This window comes from Mustela nigripes, chromosome 3 (assembly GCF_022355385.1).
Source record: "Mustela nigripes isolate SB6536 chromosome 3, MUSNIG.SB6536, whole genome shotgun sequence".
Classification (NCBI taxonomy): domain Eukaryota; kingdom Metazoa; phylum Chordata; class Mammalia; order Carnivora; family Mustelidae; genus Mustela; species Mustela nigripes.
The window spans coordinates 12151662-12172272 of NC_081559.1; the positions used below are offsets into that span (position 1 = coordinate 12151662).

The following is a 20611-nucleotide window of genomic DNA, read 5'->3' on the forward strand; positions in this document are numbered from 1 at the left end:
TGTTTACTCTTCAGTTACTTCAGGTAATTTTTAAAAATATTTTATCCAGAATTTGTCATTATGTTTGATAGGGTTGATTCAAAAATGGCTATTTGTCCATTGCCAGAAACAAAACCTCTCTCCTGTTTATTTTTGTTAATTTGTTTCAAGTGGCAGAGAAATTTCCTCCCAATGGCTATGCTACTAATAGTTGCCTTTAAAATTTTAACAAATATTTTTCAATATTTATTATTATCATTATCAATAATTTTTAAATATCTGAGATATGTTTGGCCTTCATGGCATAATCTTTAACATTCAGGAATATTAACCCTCATTCTTTGAATTCGAGGTCAGTTTATGTAATTATTTCTATGGATTTCTATATCTACCCCTCTCCCCACTTTTAGATTAGAGTAGATTTACCTCCTCTAGGAATACGGCTTTAGTTTCCTTGGATGCCTTTTGGAAACAGCAAACTTGAATTCACATGTAACTTTACATACAATTATACTTGTTTGAAACTAGAGAAAGAGTTTTGGATATTCCACAGAACTAATTGTAAGAAAGCTCTAAGTATTATATATGAGTATTTGTAAGTATGTTTGAAGTTTATTCATTTCATTAGTACTATTATCCTAACAGGCCAATCAGGCCTATTAGGATTTTTTGAGGCTACTGGGGCTATGGGGTAAGAAGCATTCCTGTTTTATTTCAGGTCCTATGCTATCAGAAACTATCTCTTTCCTACCTATAATTGTCTTAATTGAATATGAAAAGATACCAGAGTGGGTTTGTAGTTGGATCTTAAATAAATGGAATATAAAAAGAACTATCCATGTAGTTTTCTAAATAATTTTTATAAAATATAAAATTCCTCATTCATTTCCACTTGCCCTTAGAGTTCCATTAACTTCAAATGATGATGATGATGATGATGATGATAAAGAGAAAATGCAACATGATGACAGTATTCTTGCAAAGATACCACCTGATGTTCCCTCTTTGGTATCAACAAGACAGCCTTTATCAAGTCAGTATAATTTCAAATTGTTATTTCTTAAAGAAAATAATTATGATATGTGTGGTTTAGATGATTCAGGTGTACTTTTTCTATTGTTGATATGCTTCCCTAGGGTGAAATTTTTAAAATTAATATTGAATATCAGTGTGAAAAAGTCACATTCATCAGACTTCTTCTTGAGGCCCATGGTGTATAAACACTTAATAAATTAGATCTCTTCTGTTATAGATCTGCTAAATTCCACTATTTAAAACTGCTGGTAAAAAATTTAATTTTTAAGTAAACGTGCTGACAAATGTCTGATCCACAGCAGTCTAACGCTGTTATTCTGTGAGCAGGTTTTAGAAAGGAGTCAGCCTGAAGAGCTTTTCTTGGTATCTTATTAGCTTACAAATTGGAAGATACCATATATTTATTTAGTTTCATCCTTTTTCCTTTTCATAAACAAAAAAAACTAGGGGCCTAAATGGATTTTGTGACTTTTTCAAGACCAGAGCCAAAGCAAAAACTTGAGCCTGTTTAATGGTTGAGCCAGAGAAAATTATAACACTTATGTTTTATTTACATGGTTATTTCTAAAATAATAATCCTTCAGGAGAGTCTGGCTGGTGTGTTTACCATAGATTTGCAAATTGGATTATGGAACTGTAAGTGTATTTCATTTAGAGCTTAGAATTGTTTTTCCTTTATAAAAATGTATGTGTGTATATATAATTTATATAAGCTTTTGATAGTTTACTATCAAAGCCTTTCACTAATAATCCTTATCAGAGTCATCACTGTTATTTGGGTTCATTTGCTGGCCTCCTCCCACTTTAGAAATATATATTAATGGCTCTAATGTCAGCTGTACTTGCTGTTGGGACCAAAACAGAGTAAATTCTCAGTATGTATTTTCCACAGATACAAATGTAAAATGTGACTTATGAATATTGTGATCATTCTACTTTATTTTTATCAGTGTAGATTCTAAGTATCTGAACAGAGTACACATTGTCAGAATCCTTTCTGTGAAACAGCTTGATTGTTTTAATCTTATTTGTTTAAAATAAAAAATTCCTCGTCATTGCTTATTTCTGAGTTTTCTTTCCCTTTATTTTGTAGAAAGTCATTTCCACTCAGACCAAAATTCCATGAGTTCTCCAATGAGTGAGATGGAAAATGCCCAGTTAGTCAGTCACAGAAAGGAGGAGCTATCTCTCAGTAACGTGACGGAAAGGAAAAAACATCTGTCATCTCAGGAATCAACTAATCCTTCTGTTGACAGTTCTCATGGGACAGACTTAGATCAACAACACATTTCAAGTCCAGAATTAAATTGGAATAATGAAATAAATGATCATACCAATGCAAAGAATATTAAAATGCAAGGAAACATGCAGTGCCTTCCTGACTCCTCTGAGTCTACAAGTGAACCTGCTGCAGAGGGCAGGCCTCCATTTCAGGGCAGTGATGACTTTCCGTTGCAGAAAACTGTGTATGATGCTGACATGGATTTAACTGCTAGTGAAGGAAGCAAAATTATTACAGTTTCAACAGGGACTAGAAATAAAAGCAATAAAAAATCAAATGAATGTGGAATCAAAACATTCAGAAAAGTGAAAGATTCAAGCTCTGACAAAAAGAGAGAAAGATCAAAGAGACAATTTAAAAATAGTTCAGGTATCAATATTGAGGAAAAGGTTGAAAATGGGCCAGAAAAAAGATCAGTTGTCTTGAATGGCGCAGGGGATTCAGAAGATCCAAATTTCATTTTCGATACTGAGCAATTGACTCATTTGAACATACTGAAGAAAGTAACCCTTCATAATGGCTTTGATCAGGACGACAGACAAAGTATACAGTGTAATAAGAGAAAGAAAAGAATACATGTAACAAATGAACAAGAGGAAGCATATTCTTTCTCCCAAAGTTCAGATAAATTCCTGCAGGAGAATAAAATTGATGTGGGTCAGAGTTCTTTACCTTATCGTAAAAGTAAAGCTTCTAGACAGACGTTTGTGATTCCTAAGTTATTCTCAAACCAAAAGAATAAAGAAACCACTTCTGAGAACCTAGAAGTCACAAGTGAATTTCAAACAGCTGATCTTTCCACCAGAGATAATGGAAGCTTATGTGATTATGAGGCCCAGAATATGTCGGATTTGAAAAAGCATGTCACTGACATGCAGTCTGCCCAGCAAAATGAATCAAAAATAAATGAGAAGCTTAGACAGAAAGTAAATCGGAAGACAGAAGTAATTTCTGAAACAAGCAAAGTATATGAGAATATTGCTAAAGATGTACATGGCCCAGGAAAATGTGACTTTTCCTTCCAAACCCAGGAGGATCAAGAAACCATCTCTGGAAACCTTAAAGTGTCAGATGAGTTTCAAAAACCTGCTCTTTCCAGCATTGATGATGGAGACCTGTGTGATTGTGAGATCCAAAATGTGTTGGATTTGCAAAAGCAGATCACTGATGTGTACCCTATTCAGCAAAATGAATCAAAAGTTCTTAAGAATCTTAGGCAGAAAATAAATCGGAAGACAGAAATAATTTCTGAAGTGAATCATTTAGATAATGACAAGTATATGTATTTCCCAGAAAAGGGTAGTTCTTTCTTCCTAGCCCAGAAGGATAAAGTAATGATCCCTGAAAATATAAAAGGCCCAGGTGAATTCCAAACATTTGCCCTTTCTTCCAAAGACAGTGGAAGCCTATATGATTATGAGACTCAAAAGGTTCTGGGAGTAGAAAAGCATATCCAAAATATGCAACTGGCTTGTCAGAATGAATCAAAAATAGATAAGAAGCTTAGGCAAAAGGTGTGTCGGAAGACAGAGATCATTTCTAAAATCAACCAAGTATATGAGAATGATAACAAAGGCGTACAAGACCCAGAAAAAGATAACTTACTTTCTCTAACCCAAAAGGAAAAGGAAATCGTCCCTGAAAACCTAGAAGACTCAAGTGAATTTCAGATAGCAGATGCTTCCATCAGAGGTGTTAGGAACTTATGTCATGATGAGATTCAAAACATTTTAGGAGTGAAAAAACATGTAACTGATATGCCACCTACAAAGCAAAATAAATCAAAAATTAATAAGAGGCCCAGGCAGAAGGTAAGTCGGAAGACAGAAATAATTGTGGAAATGAACCAAGTAAATGAGTTTAAAAATAAAGGTGTATATGACCCAGAAGAAAGTAACTTCTTTTCCCTAACCCAAACAAGTAAAGAAAACTTAGAGGTCACAAGTGAATTACAAACAGCTTATCTTTCCACCCACAATAATGGAAATGATTATGAGACACAGAATGTGTTGGCTTTGAAAAAGCCAGTGACTGAGACACAACCTGCTCAGCAAAATGAATCAAAAATAAATAAGAAACTTAAGCAGAAAATAAATCGGAAGACAGAAATAATTTCTGAAAAGTACCAAATACATGGGGGTGATGATAAAGATGTGCATGATCAAGAAAGCTATACAAAAGATCTTGCTTTTCAAGTAAATGTATCTAAACAAAGACTTGAATGTCAAGGTGTCATCAGTGAATACTCTATGGAAATTGATAGTACTGAAAAGGAAAATTATGATCAAATTTCAAATCCTTATAAACTAGTTAAAAAGCATGGGAAAGAATCATCAGGCAAGGCAAAGATTTTCGTAAAAGGTAAAAACAAATCTATTTCGGAGTTACCAGATTCATTATACACGTCTGTCTTCCTAGAATCAGGTTTAAAATATGTTACTAATGAAGCAGATTCTGATCCTGGGCGGCACATAGTCCTGCAGGAGAATCAGAAGGAAAGCTCTACAACTCTGAATGAAAAAAGAGATACCCCTTTTGTGGAAGTGGTAAAAGAAGGAGAGTGCAAGAGCAGAAAAGTAAGCAAAACAGCATGTAAATCAAAGAAAAGGAAGACCATCTATCCTTCTTCAGATAGCCATAAGGTAACGCAGGTGATACCTGACACTGACCAAGAAATATCAGTTCAATCTGGACAAGCTGTGGAGGAAAAAAATTCAGAAAATGAGAGACTTGTCAAAATGAAGCCAGACTTTTACAAAGGGGCATTTAAATCTTTATCTCAGGTATATTCACCTAACATACAGGAATCATCCTTTAAGAGTATGCATAAGGATTCAGTACTTCTGAGTATTTCTCCTAGTAAAAATCTGATGATAAAAGAAAATTTTGCCCTGGAGAGCTCACCGAGCTTTCACGTAAGTGCTGATGAACATGAGAAGATGAAAGGGATGAAATTCAACCAGAGAACACAAAAATCAGAAATAGGTAAGTCATTAGCTGAAGTGACCAAGTTTTGAAAGTACTGTCCTTTTTCACTTAACCAGTTAAGTATTTTCTGTTGTAATTGATATTTTTGTGGAGCTAAGGACAGTATTTAACTGTGTAGCCTGAACTGTAGAAACAATATAAAGCAATTTAAAGAAAGTTTAATATTTCTGGAAGATAACAGAGTAGTGTCTTGGATATTTATAACCTAAAAAACAGATTTGGCCTTTACCACAAAGTTGTCTGATTTGGTGTTTTAGAGGATTAAAAAATAAGTAATACCAAATCCTTTCCTCAGAATACATGTGTCTAAAAATTACAAGAAATACAGTGATGTATGTAAAATGTAAAAGCACATGTGTACTAACAGATTATGGGGAGTGATTTGGAGAAGAGGAACCTGCAAAGACATCATGAAATGGGTGGCATTTTAGGCTGTAAAGGATAGGTAGGATTTTTTATCTTTTTTTTTTTTTTTTAAAGATTTTATTTATTTTTTTGACACAGAGAGAGAGGGAACACAAGCAGAGGGAATGGGAGAGGGAGAAGCAGGCTTCCTGCCGAGCAGGGAGCCCGATGCGGGCCTCGATCCCAAGACCCTGGGATCATGACCTGAGCCGAAGGCAGATGCTGAAAGACTGAGCCACCCAGGCACCCCTATCTTTAATGTTTACTTTATGTCTTCCACCAGTTATTAAAAGAACTCCTTGCAGAAAATTGAAAGTAGAAAATCAAAAAAATAGGAGGAAAAATAGTTACCCAGAAGAACTGCAGTCAGCATTCTGGCATGTGCATACAGAGTTGACTCTATGGAATTTAAAAGTCTATACCTGAAGTCACGCTATATATAAAATTAGTTATCCCTTTTTTTTCCCCTTTAAACATTGGATCCTAAGGATGGTCCTTCATTATTAGAAATTTTGTGACATTGGACATTCCCATATCAATCAAAATTTTCTACTGGGAGACTAACAATTGAATATATATGTATATAGAATACTAGAAATGTTTTCCCATTTTACTGAGAAATAATTGACATTGCTGTGTAACTCTAAGGCACGCAGCATGATGGTTGGTTTTACATGTTCTGTGAAATGGTTACCATGGTGGGTTCGGCTCCCATCCATCATGTCAAATGGATACAGTAAACAGAAAGAAAGAAGAAAAAAAGAAAAGTTTTCTCCCTGTGATTAGAACTCTTAGGGTTTACTCTCTTAACTTTCTTTTTTTTCTTTTTGGAGAGGGTGGGTGAGATTGAGGAGCAGAGGGAGAGGGAATCAAGCAGGCTCCATGCCCAGTGCAGAGCTCAATGCAGAGCCTGATTTCACAAACCTGAGATCACAGCCTGAGCCAAAATCAAGAGTCGGATGCCCAACCAGCTGAGCCACCCAGGCGCCCCCTCTCCCCTCTTACCTACCGCACAGCAGTGTTGGCTATAGTCATCAGGCTGTACCTTGTATCCTTAGTACTTATTTGTCTTATAACTGGAAGTTACACCTTCTGACTACCTTCCTCTCTTCCCCCTCGGTCCACCCTGTGCCGCCTCTGGGTAACCACAGGTCTGATCTCTTGCTGGGTTTGGGTTTTTGGTTTTGGGTTTTGATTTTTTTTTTTATTCCTGTTGTGAGATCCTACACTATCTGTTTTTCTGTGCGTGACTTATTTCACTTAGCATAATTTCCTTCAAGGTCCATATATGTTATCTCAGTTCATAGGATTTCCTCATTTTTTTAATAGCTGAGTAATTTGCAAATAATATTAACATACATGCATGCACCCTCCACAACTTTATCCATTCATCCATCAACGGACACTTCGGTTGTTTTTATGTCTTGGCTGTTATCCATAATGCTGCTATGAACATGAGGGTACAGATATCTTTTCAAGTTGGAGAACGCTAGCATTTTGATGGGTAAGGCTATTCCAGGTAAAAGGAGCACAAAAACAAAGGAAGTACAAAAATCTAGATTGACCATTCATGATAGAAGACTGGTGAGCCATCTTGCATATCTGTGTTCTTCGTGGTACTTTTCATGGAGTAAGCAATTGATACAAATGTTGAATGAATGTGTAGTAATTTGTATGATTCTGTGAGTAGTTGACCTGTGGAGAATTTTTAGCAGCCTATATGTGATTTCAGAATAAAAATGTTATAGTCTACTTTGGTAGTTTGTTTCAAATTTTAAGTCTATTTTCCCTTCATTGCTGGGAAAAAAACTGATTCACAAATAATTTCAGTGCTATCAGTGTAATATTTAAAATTATAACTTGATTATTGCTAAGTTTAAAAATTTGTCACCAGTAATTTGCAAACCACTAAATATCCCATATCAATTTCCATATGAGGAAGTCCCTTTTCTTATATATAAATATTTGTGAAAATTATTCTTTGCAGGTATTAGAACACTACAGGACTTGACAAATACCAGTTTTCTTTCAAATAACACTGCTAAAGCTGAAAATAAGTCAGAAAATCCGTCCTTAGAATTACCAAGCCGAAAAAGAAGGTGTACTCCTCTTGATTTAAAGGAGCCAAATCTCAAAAGGTAAGTATTTCAGTGATATTCAGTCCATCTCAGTGTGATTTTAAAAGAAATTCCTGTCTGAATTAGTATTTGAACACTTTTAAATATCAATATATTTTGATATAATAATCACAGTATGATATGGGTAAGAGTCAAAGAAATGTCTTCTTCTATTCTTTGAATAGACTTTGTAAAAAAAAAAAAAAAACAACCTGTTGCTTATGATTTGCAAATCACTATTTCCATGTCTGTTATTTTCATTTGTGTTCTACCTTATTCCCTAGAGGAATTCCAAGTAGCTTATTTATTCTTTAGCCTTATAGAATAATAGTCTTTTTCTTTCATTTTTTAAAATTTCAAACATAGGGCATGTGGGTGGCTGTGACAGTTAAGCGCCCACCTCTTGATTTTGACTCAGGTCACGATCTCAGAGTCATGAGATCAAGCTCTGACTTGGGCTCCGTGCTCGACAGGGACTCTGCTTGAGATTCGCTCTCTCCCTCTCTGCCCTACCCACCCTCATTTGTGCACATGTTGTCTCGCTCTCGCTCTTGCTCTCTCGCTCTGTTTCTAAATAGGGGCACGTGGGTGGCTCAGTTGGTTAAGCATCTACCTTCAGCTCAGGTCATGATCCCAGGTCCTGGGATCCCTGCTTAGTGAGGAGCTTACTTCTCTCTATGCCTACCCTGCTCTCTCCATCTCTATGTCAAATAACTAACTAAATAAATCTTTTAATAAATATATAAAACATATCCCAACAAAGGGAAGCTAGTACTCCCTGTACTTATCCACCATTCTTCAGCTTTAATTGTTATCAATATTTTGCCTTATTTATTTCATCTATCCTTTTTTGTTGTAGTATTTTTAAAGCAAATTCCTAAAACTAGGTCATTTAATCCCAAAAACACTTCTGTATATATGTCTTTTAAAAAAGGAACTTTTAACAAACTAGATAACAACGATCACAGCAATTATCTATAGGAATTAGCAGCAATTTCTTATTGTCATCTAACAGCCAATCCCTATTCAAATTCCCTTAATTATCTCAAAAAACATCCAAACGCCTTTTACATGTGTTTTGTGGAAAATCTCACTTTTTTAAAAGGATAAATAAAGTAGCCTATTTTGCAGAACCCAATCACATTCGGGATCATATTTTCAAAAAGAGAAAACTATCCTTCAATTTTCTCATCCTTTGCAATGTTTCTGTATTTGCTTCTTTTATAAAATGAAAGGCATCGATGGTTCTCACGGGTATTTTGAAACAGTAACAGGTGTGGAACAAAAGCTCTCGTTCACTGCGGGTGGGAGAGGCAAAGGGTACAGCTGTTCTGCAAGACAGCTTGGTGGTTTCTTAGAAAAGGTAATGTATACTCTTTCTGTATGATCCTGCAATCACACTCCTTGGTATTTACCCAAAGGGGTTGAAAACTTATGTCCACACAAAAATCTGCACATGGATATTTATGGCAGCTTTGTTCACATTGCCAAAACTAGGAAGCAATCAAGATGTCCTTCAGTAGGTAAATGGAAGAATAAGCTATGGTATATCTAGACAGTGGAATATTACCCAGTGCTAAAAAGAAATGAGGTATCAAGCCATAAAAAGACAAGGAAGAGCCATAAATGCATTTTACTAAGTGAAAGAAGTCAATCTGAGAAGGCTTCTTACTGTATAATTCCCACTATATGACATTCTTGAAGATGCAAAGCTATGAAGACAGTAAAAAAAAGATCAGTGGTTGTCAGGGATGGGGGGTGGGGAAACAGATGAACAGGTGGAGCACAGAGGATTTTTAGGGCACTGAAAACTCTGTATGATACTCTAATGATAGATATCATTATATGTTTGTCCAAACCCTTAATATGTATAACACCAAAAGGGAACCCTAAGATAGACTGTAGGTTTCAACTAACATTATGATATGTTAGTGCAGATTTGTCATTGATAAGGTATATACAATGTTTATGAGTAATGTTAACAGTGGGGACAGCTGTGCATAGGTAAGTGCCCAGGGCATATGGGAAATCTCTACCTTCCTCTCAATATTATTATAAACCTGAAACTGCTCTAAAAAAATAAAGTCTTAAAAAAAAAACCAGGGGCGCCGGGGTGGCTCAGAGGGTTAAGCCTCTGCCTTTGGCTCAGGTCATGATCTCAGGGTCCCGGGATCAAGCCCCACATCTGGCTCTCTGCTCAGCAGTGAGCCTGCTTCCCCCTCTCTCTGCCTGCCTCTCTGCCTACTTGTGATCTCTCTCTCTCTCTGTCAAATAAATAAATAAAATCTTTTAAAAAACCCCAAAAAACCAATAACCAATACATTGTAGCAATACAAGGGAGGGTAAAAGAAAAAAAGAATCAAGCAGTTTTAAAAAAAAAAACCCAATTTAGTAGAGCTATAATTTCACATACCATACATTTCATCATTTAAAGTGTACAAGTCAGTGTTTTTTTAGTATATTCATCGATCCATCATCACAATAAATTTTAGAACATTTCTTTACCCCCAGCCCTAGGCAACCATTCACCTACCTTGTATCTCAATAGGTCTCCCTGTTCTGGATTTTTCATGTGACTGGAAACGTGTAATATGTGGTCTTTGTGACTCGCTTCTTGCGCTTAGCATGTTTCTGGGATAATCCCTTGTCATACTATGTCCTAGTATTTGTCAGTATTTCATTTTTTTTTAGGACCGAATAATATTCTGTCATATAGCTAATACCACGTTTTGTTTATCCACTTGTTGACAGACATTTGGTTGTTTCCATCTTTTGGTTATTATGAATAATGCTGCTATAAATATCATTTGGAAGTCTTGAAATATGTGTCTCCATATGTTTTCTTTCTCTTGGATATATGCCTACTTGTGGAATTCCTGAGTCATGTAGTAACTGTTTAATCATTTGAGGAACTGCTAGACTGTTTTCCGAAGCTGCCTTACCATTTTATATCACCACCAATGATGTATGGGGGTTCTGATTTCTCCCACTTCCTTGCCAATGCACTTTTGTCATTTGGCTTTTTGATGATTCTAACCATAGTAGTGGGCATAAAGTTGTATCGTATTAAGGTTTTGATTTGTATATGTGTTTCTCTGTTGACTGATGATACTGAGTGTGTTTTTATGTCCCTTTTGGCCACTTCTTTATCTTCGTCAAAGAAAAGTCTACTCAGGGTCACCTGGGTGGTTCAGTCAGTTAGGTGTCCCATTCTTTTTTTTTCTCTAGAGCTGTAGCATGCACCACATGGATTAGCTGTTTATATTATTAAATTTAATAATTAACATGAATTCTCAAATATCTACACTGAACACAAATAAACTAGAGAGTGAAATTATTCACATTACAGAAAATTATTGGGTTATATAAAAAGGCCACAGTACCTCAGTATCATTTTTGGCAGAGGGAAAAATTAAACATGCAATTATTCCAAGTGCTGTGGATTGAGTGTCAAGCACAATTTAAGATGAAGCACATCTGAAGTTGTAATCATAGAAAAGTTGTTTCCTTGCTCTTTTTTCCTCCACTTGATTTTTTTTATTTAGGTTTAATTTCGGAGGTAGCGTTCGGTGATTCATCAGTCTTATATACCCAGTGCTCATTACATCACTTGTGCTCCTCGTGTCCATCACCCAGTTACACTATCCCCCCCCACCCCTCCAGCAACCCTCAGTTTGTTTCCTGTGATTAAAGGTCTCTTATGGTTTGTCTCCCTCTCTGATTTCATCTCGTTTTATTTTTCCCTCCCTTCCCCTATGATCCTCTGTTTTGTTTCTTAAATTCCACAAATGTGTGAGATCATATAATAATTCTCTTGATCTCAACTCAGGTCATGATCTCAGGGTTGTGAGTTCAAGTCCTACACTGGGCTTCATGCTGGCAAGCAGCCTACTTTAAAAAAAATTTAAAAGAAAAAAGAAAAGTCTATTGAGATCTTTTCCCCTTTTTTCAATTGAGTTGTCCTTTTTTTTTTTAGTTGCAAGTTAAACTTTCTTATTTTAAACTAATTTTAAACTTATCAAAGAGTTATAAAAATAGTACAAAGTTTCCTTCCCCTGCTTTCCCTAATTTTAGCACCTGATCCACAATACAATGATCAAAATTAGAAAGTTAGCATCGGTACAGGACTATCAACTACACCCTCCTGGAAGTCCATTAACATCCTGTGCTGTTTGAGATCAAGTGCTGTCCAGGGTCCCACCCTCTTTCTCCTCAGCCACCTCCAGCCTGTGACATTTGCTCTTCCTTCCTTTCCTGTTAGGACTTTCACACTTTTGAAGACTATTGGTCAGTTATTTTGTAGACTGTCCCTCAGTTTGGTTTGTCTGATGTTTTCTCATGATTACAATGCAGATAAGCATTTTGGCAAGATTTCTGCAGAAATTATATGTCCTTTTCATTGCATCAGTTAGGGGGTTTGTCCTGTCAGTATGTCTCAGTAATGTTAACTCTGATCAGTTGATTGCAGTGGTGTCTGCTGGGTTTTTTTCACTATAAATTTCTTTTTAAAATTTTTGTTTTATTATTTATCTGTCAGAAAGAGAGAGATCACAAGTAGGCAGAGAGGCAGGCAGAGAGAGAGGGGGAAGCAGGCTCCCTACTGAGCAGAGAGCCTGATGCAGGGCTCGATCCTAGGACCCTGAGAATCATGACCTGAGCCGAAGGCAGCGGCTCAACCCACTGAGCCACCCAGGTGCCCCTCACTATAAATTTCTTATCTCTCTGTTTCTGTGGGCCAGGAATCTGGACTAGAGCACTGAATTAGGTGCTCTACTTAATGTCTCACAAAACTAATTATTAAGATGTGGGAGAATCTGCTCTCAGGGTTATGATGTATGATAATAGGTTTTCTTTTCTTTTCTTTTCTTTTTGAAGATTTTATTTATTTATCAGAGAACACAAGTAGGCAGAGAAGCAGGCAAAGAGAGAGGAAGAGAAGCAGGCTCCCTGCTGAGCAGAGGGCCCGATGTCGGTTTCCATCCCAGGACCCTGACCTGAGCCGAAGGCACAGGCCTTAAGCCACTGAGCCACCCAGGTGCCCCAATAATAGGTTTTCTAATATTGAACCAAGCTTGCATTCCTGGAATAAATCTCACTTGGTCATGGTATATGTTTTTTATAATGTACTATTGGATTTGCTCTTGTAACTATGCTATGAGTACTTGAGAAGAATATGTACCCTCTTTTATCAGAGTATAGAGTTTGACATATATTCATAAGATTATACCCCCCCTTTAGATCTTGTATCTCCTTATTTTTTTGTCCACTTTGTCTGTCTTGCACTGAGATAATTGAATATTAGAAGCTCTTACTATTGTCTCCGTGCATCTCCTGTAGTTTTTGCTTCATAAAGGTAGTTGCTCTGCTATTTGGTACATAAATATCTTAATTACTATGTACTCCTATGGTAATAGTAGTGATTACTATATATATTACCATATAATCATTGTAGATTAGGACTTTTACTATTAAAAATGGCCCCCTTTGTCATATTCAGTGCTTTAGGACTTAAAAGATAAAGACTTTAAAAAATACATTTGTATTACCTTCTTGTTAACTTCTTCCACCCCTATCCTCAATGCCTAAGGTGATCATTCTATAGCACGTCGCAAGCAGCGTCCTTCAGGATCTCTTCTCACTGGGGGCCTATCAGAAGCTGTGATGTATCTGCTGGATTCCATCCAGAAATTTAAAAAAAAAAAATTCAAGGTAGCTGGGTTGTCCTCATTCTTGGTATTTTTACTAATTTCATTGTGATACTTGCTTTTAAAAACTTTACCAACTAAACCATTTAGCAAGTAATCTGTACACCCAACGGATCACTAAAATAGTATTCTAAAATAGAATACTATTTCATTACAGCATTTATCTAAATACAGCTGTATTTAGAGCTGTATTTAGAGTAGGTAGCTCTTCTAAAAGAATTAATTAAACCCTATCTAATTACCCAAGGCAATGATATCATTGGCTCTGGAGAGGAGTACAGAGGAGGGAAAGAGACCTCACTAGCTATCTAAGCATTTATACCTTTGTCATTGAGGACCATGTGTATGTGTGTCATCTATAAAACATATCATGTAGAGAATAAATACAGCTCTACTTCTTCCAAGATGATATATCCTATGCATGATCAAACTAAAAATAAAATGAAATTACTAGGTAAAATATTAAAAAGCAAAAGCCAAAGCAAAACTAAGCTAAAAGCTAAACCAAAAACTCCCTTGAACATATCTCTTAGCTAGACAAGAAGAAAGCAAGCTCCCATCAGAGCCTGAAGGAGAGCAGGAACCCAGAGAGGTAGGTAGACTCAGACTGGCTTTTGCCCGAACATATTTACCAAACTAGGTGAACCTAAGTGTTGGATTTACAGCGTTATGGGGATGGGGACAGAAGGCATATCCTCGGGTTTAGCTAAAATGAAAAAACTAATAGTAGATCACCTTTAATAAAGTTGAGCTACTCTCAGTAGGAGAGCAAACTAAAAATAACCTTCCCACCAGCTTTTTTAAGCCTCAGGAAATAACTCTAGTACTGAACTGAGGAGGAAAAAAATCTTCTGAGAATTTGTAACCAGAATCAAACTCTAGTGCATTGCAGCTGAAATTCACAATATCTGGAAGTCACAGAAAACCTCAAACTGAGGATTTAGTATTAGTCCATGACTTGTAGTGCCCCCTGTCGTCCGTCAGAAGCAAATGCACATATTTTCTAGCACGCTCCCTGGTCTCCGTCCTCAACAAGTTTTCCAAGGGAAATAAGCAGTCAGCTCACCCTAAACACTACATACACAAGGGAACGAGGGACCAGCAGAAACAACTGACAGCAGAATTCGATACAGAATGTGAAATAAGAATGTTTAATGTTTCAATGGAGGAGAGACTTGGAAGTGAATAAATATGTTGGAAAAAACACCTTTAATGTGAAGACAAGCAGGAAGAGATGAACACAGTTCAGGATAGTGGTTACTTCTTGGGGGACGACAGGATGTGATTAGACAGGGACACACCGGAGGCTTCTGAGGTGTGGTAACATTTTCTTTCTTAACTTGGGTGGTATGTATGTCAACATTTATTTATTGTTTTAAGTTATACATTTTCATATGTTCTTCTGTGTATGGTGAGATTCATAGTAAAAAGGAAATACATACAAACAGGTAATGTGTGAAATCTAAGTTGGTCAATTTTTCTTAAACCTAATTTTATAATTCCTACTATAGAGTATTCCAGACGTATGATGCAGGAGTTTTCTTCTCCATGCTTCATAGCGAAAGCATCAGCTTCGAATTGTTAATATTGTTCATCTTCTGTTTTTTGTTTTTCTTTTTTACTGTGCAGGAAGATGAGAAGATGAGGTGAACTTATAAATTCTGGGTTTTTTTAAAATTCCTAAGCCATACCAAGTCAAAACAGGGATATAACAAGGATCCAAAAGATGAAATGCGTGATGAAGGATTCCCCACTCTACCTTTCCATGAGTATTAATTTATCTATTCTTATGTTTACATATATGTGTATAAAATAGCTATTTTGTAATATTAAACTTCTGAAATCGTTTTGGTCATCCTATGACTTACATTCCTGTTTATGTAAACTTCTTCAACCTAATAGCCTTTAACTAAGCAAAAGCTGTTAACCTTTTAACCTAATAAAATGTGTTGTAAATATTTTTGCATTGTTTATCTTGTTGCATACCAAGCTATCTTGTTTTGTTTTATTTTTAAAACCATCCAAAATATTTGATCACCTAGATTTTAAAAGTTGCCTTCTGCCTTGGCCAGTTTTCTGTCTCCCTTCATTCTTATACTCTCTGTTTTACCTGTTAGATTCAGTTTCTGTATTTTTTCCATTCTGTGTAATCTGATGACTTGGCTGAGGGGCTTAATATTTCAGGTTCTTTTAAATTTGGTTTTTATAACTATTTTAAAGAACGCTTACTATACTAGTAGTAGAAAGTAATAAAAACTTTGAATGTCTGAGATCAGTAAACTTAGCTTATTGTATTCAAGGGCAAGTCAAATTCTATTCTGCCTGGATGGAAAAGCTTGCTTAGAGAATAATTGACAAATAAAAGGGCGGACTCAGTGTTTTTAACAAACACTTCAGATCATTCTGGGGCAGACTGTCCTGGGACCAAACTCTGAGGAACTGCTGTAGGAGTAGAGTCCCACAGAACTTACTCATACCAATGCCGGTTGAATGGAGGCCTTATTAAAGGAATCGTTTACACAATGACTCAGAGCTTGGCACCCTGACAGTCTTTGTTCTCTTTCCTATACACCTATTACTTGGAGACTATGGACCTCCTAGAGTCAGTCTCCAGTATTATATTTTTGTCCCTCCTGCTTATTTCTGTTCTTCCTCCATTCTATGAGATTTTTCTTTTCTTTCTTTTTCCCCTTCCCATGTAAATTATTTTTCAGTTTATGTAGTCAAATTTATTAACCTTTTATTGCTGGTAGAATTTGGTAACAATAAAGAATTTTCCTCCTTCCAGATTATAAAGACAGTTACCCATGGTTTCATTTTGTTTTACATTTGAATTTCTGATTCATGTGGGTTTCTTTCTACCGTAATAGATATGAATGCAATTTTGACCTTTTTCCAAATGACTCCCCCCATTAATGAGAAGGTCCATGTTTTTCAGTACTGATTTGAAATGCCACCCTTTTTTGTATTGTATTTCCATGTGCACTTAAATTTATTTCTCAGTTTTCTGTGTATTGGTCTGTGTGTCTGTTGATGCCCCATTACCGTATCCATTGACTTTAGGGGGGTATTGAGGTTTCCCTCCTAGAGCTTTTACATATTTCTTAATAAATTTACATCTAAGTATTTTATTTTTTTCTTGGTAATATAAATGGGATCTTTCCTTTGATTCTCTCTTCTAATTATTATTTGCATATATATGTTCAACATTGATTTCTGTATGTTAAATACTGAACATTCATTGTAGTATTTTCTAGACATATGTCCTGAGAACTGTTAACTTTACCTTTTTTTTCCCTTTCCAAATCTTATGCATCTCATTGCTTTCTTTTGTCTAATTAATTGTACTGCTGCTTACTACCTTAAGTAAAATGTTAAATTGTAGTAAAAAGAATAGATATCCTTGTATTGTTCTGATTTTCATGGGAATGCCTCTGGTTTTACCCTAATAAGTAAGATGCTGGGTTTTGAGTTGGTTATGTATAGTTTATAATCACATTAAAGTATTGTCTACCAATTATTTTATTGAGTGCTTTTTAAAAAAATCATGAATGAGTGTTGAATTTTTGTCAAGTGACTTTTGGCACAGAGAGAGATTGTGTGAGTCAGGGTCCAGCCAAGAGATAGAAACCACAATTATTTTATAAATTGTTAGCCATATAGTACAGAACTAAACAAGAACTGAAAAGGCAGAAGGGATGCCTGGAATGTTATAGAGGGAGTAACTACAGGGGGTACCTCTGGCCCAGGGGGAGCAAAGAGAAAAGGATGGAATTATTGAAACCTAAATGCTTGCAGGAAGAGCTCCAGGACTCTAGGGAAGGTATGCACGGGTTAGTGCTATTTCCCTGACGGGCAGTGACAAGACTGGTCTGAGTGTGGAAACACTGCAGACTGGAACCATCCGTTGCTCTGAAGTCCATTATTCCTGCCAGGGCGGTGAGCCATTTCTGTGATGATGCCAACAGGAACAAGAAGCAAATTTGTTTTTCCTCCTCCATGTTTGCAGCTTACATCTATCTCCTCCTATTGCCAGAGACCAAATGGGAACCTGGCAAAGGAAAAAATGGGCTTTTGCAAAGGCCTGGCCTTAACATAGTGGGGTAAGATGTGTGGATCTGAAGCTGAAACATAATAACTTAATAGTCCACAAAAAGGGATATGATTATTCTCCTTAGAAGTATTAATATAACAAACTGTATTCCCTGATTTGTTGATACTGAAACAGTCTTACTTTTACGGAATAAATTCTACCTTCTAGCATGTGCCAGCCATTCTCTCTCACCTCCAAGCCCACCTCTCCACAATTTGCTGTGTGCTGCTGGAACTCTACAAATCACGTTTTTGTTTGTTTGTTTGTTTGTTTGTTTCTCTTTGCTAGCTGACTTTTAAAATGTCTGTCAACGGGGTGATAGGAAGAGACAAAAGCAGGAAAGGGGACAAAGGACGTGCTCCTTCTTGTTCGCGTGCTTTTTCTATCAGCGTCCCCTCAGCGATGGTGATTTTCTGGGGCTCAGGAGCTGGTTTGTCACCAGCTGGGTCAGCATTCCTAGAACCGGCCTCATTACGCCCCTGTGGATATACCAGCACTACTTGGGCTGCGCCCCTCACAGGCCTCAGGTCTACTTCCTCAGGGAGCCTCCTTCAGGAGATCTGAGTTCTGACTCCCAGAAGCCCTTTCCTAGCTCCCCAGGTATTAAGCAGTGGCTGAGCAGGACCCTCTCCTCAGTCACCAAGATTCTGAGTTCTAATATCCCAGCCTCTTCCTTGTATTACCCAGCTGGTTCCTTTGGTACATTGGTGGAGGGAATGCAAAATGATACAAACTTTATAGAAAAGATTTTGACAATATCCAGCAAATTACATAAGAATATATGATCATACAACCCAGTAGTCTCACTTTTAGAAAACTATAGTGAAAGTTCTCTTGAAAAAAAAAAAAAACAAAATTTGGGGGGCGTGCCTGGGTGGCTCAGTTGAGTGAGCATCTGACCATTGATTTTGGGTCCGTCATGATCTCAGGGTCCTGGGATAAAGGCCCTTGTGAGGTTCCGTGCTTAGCAGGAAGTCTGTTTGGGATTCTCTCTGCCACTACCTGTGCCCCTCCTCCCATTCTTTCTCTCTCCCTCTCTAAAGCAAATGTTTTTAAAAAAATTTCATGGTAGTATGTTTTGTAACAGCAAAAATTAAAAAAAGGAACAACCTAAGTAACACCACTAGAGGACAGCTGACTTGAAAACCAACTGAAATGAATGAAAATAACTATCAAGTTGGTGACAGATACCAATTTACAAAAGGTATTTGAATTTGTATTTTTATTAGGGTATATTCTAAGGGTAAAAAGAACCATGACAAAATCTTAAATTTTCATTTACTAGTCTCATTATATATATATATATATATATATATATATAATAATTTATATAATATCAGTGCAGTTATTATGAAATAGATCTAATGACAGATTAAAGCAATTAGATTTCAGAAACTTCAGAATCTTTGGTTGCAGAATCAAACTCTGCAATCTTAAATTTTAATTAGAAATATTAGTATGGGGTCCCTGGGTGGCTCAGCTGGTCAAGCGACTGCCTTCAGCTCAGGTCATGATCCCAGAGTCCTGGGATCGAGTCCTGCATCAGGCTCCCAGCAACATGGGAAGTCTTTTTCTCCCTCTGACCTCCCTTCTCATGCTCTCTTGCTCTATCTCTCTCTTTCTCAAATAAATAAATAAAATCTTTAATAATAATTAAATAAAATAAATATAAAATATATTTAATAATATATAATAAATATAAAATAAATAATAAATAAAATAAAAAATATATTAGTGTGAACTCATGCTTTTTGCACTTTTAAAAAAGTTATGTATTTACTAGCTCTCTCCACTAAAAATGTCTAGAAACAATGATGACTGACTAGCAACAAGTACTTCTAGCATCTAGACTGGTTTCTAAAGACTTCCTCATCACAGAGACCAGGGATCTTTGGAGAAATGGCTGATTCCAAGTTTGGGACAGGATATAAATAAGGTGAGGCTGGGCTGTCTTGTTTCAGAAAACAAGGACATTATTAAAAATGAAATGTGATTTTATCATTCTTTAAGCTCACTTTTTTAGTGCTGAATAATATTCCATTGTTTGGATGTACCACAGTTTATTTATCCATTCAACCACTGAGGGAAATCTTGGTTGTTTCCAAGTTTTGGCAATTACGAATAAAGCTGCTAGAAACATCCACATACAGGATTTTGTGTGGACATACGTTTCCAGCTCCTTTGGGTAAATACCAATAAGGATGATAGCTGGATCATATAGTAAGAGTATGTTTGGTTTTACAAGAAACTGCAAACTCTTCCAAAGCATTCTTCCAAACCATTTTGCGTTACCACCAACCATTCCCACCAGCTTCTGTGCATCTTTGTCAGCATTTGGTATTGTCAAGGTTCCAGATTTTGACCATTCTGATAGGTGTGTAGTTGTCTCATTGTTTTAATTTTCATTTCCTTGATGACAAGTGTGGAGCATATTTTCGTATGCTTATTTGCCATCTATGTCTTTGGTGAAGTGTGTGGTCTTTTGCCCATTTTTAAAAAAGATTTTGTTTGTTTGACAGAGAGGGAGTCAGAGAGAGAGGGAAAGAAAGCCCACGATCAGTGGGAGCTGCACAGGGAGAGGGAGAAGCAGGCTCCCCACCAGTCAGGGGGCTGGATGTGGGCCTTGATCCCAGGACCTGGGATCATGACTTGAGACGAAGACATACACTTCACCAACTGAGCCACCCAGGTGCCCCTGCCCATTTTTTAAATCAGTTGTTCATTTACTTATTGTTGAGTTTTAAGAGTTCTTTGTATATTTTGGATGATAGTCTTTTGCCAGGTACCTTTTTTGCAAATATTTTCTCCCAGTGTATGGCTTGTCTTCCTTGGTCTATTTGTGGTAACTCACTTTAAATTGAAAATATGCTTCGGTATTGTATCTAAGCAATAAATGTTCTCACATCTAAAAAAAAATAATAAAAATCAAAAGGACATGAGTTCTGATTTGAAGGTGTTTTCATTGGCCTAAGATGGGACAAACTCAACATTGGTATGAAAGATTATA

At 36.5% G+C, this 20611-nt stretch overlaps 1 protein-coding gene across 1 annotated transcript in view; it reads left to right on the top strand.

Moving 5' to 3' along the window:
- The window catches only part of SGO2 (shugoshin 2), a 42754-nt gene extending 25723 nt beyond the window's left edge, over positions 1 to 17031 (top strand). The window contains exons 6-9 of the mRNA XM_059393150.1: positions 882 to 1012; positions 2108 to 5281; positions 7677 to 7827; positions 15141 to 17031. Coding sequence (XP_059249133.1) covers positions 882 to 1012; positions 2108 to 5281; positions 7677 to 7827; positions 15141 to 15156 — 3472 coding nt within the window. The 3' untranslated portion in view covers positions 15157 to 17031. The remainder of the gene's footprint in view (positions 1 to 881; positions 1013 to 2107; positions 5282 to 7676; positions 7828 to 15140) is intronic.
- Positions 17032 to 20611: the final 3580 nt, after the last annotated feature.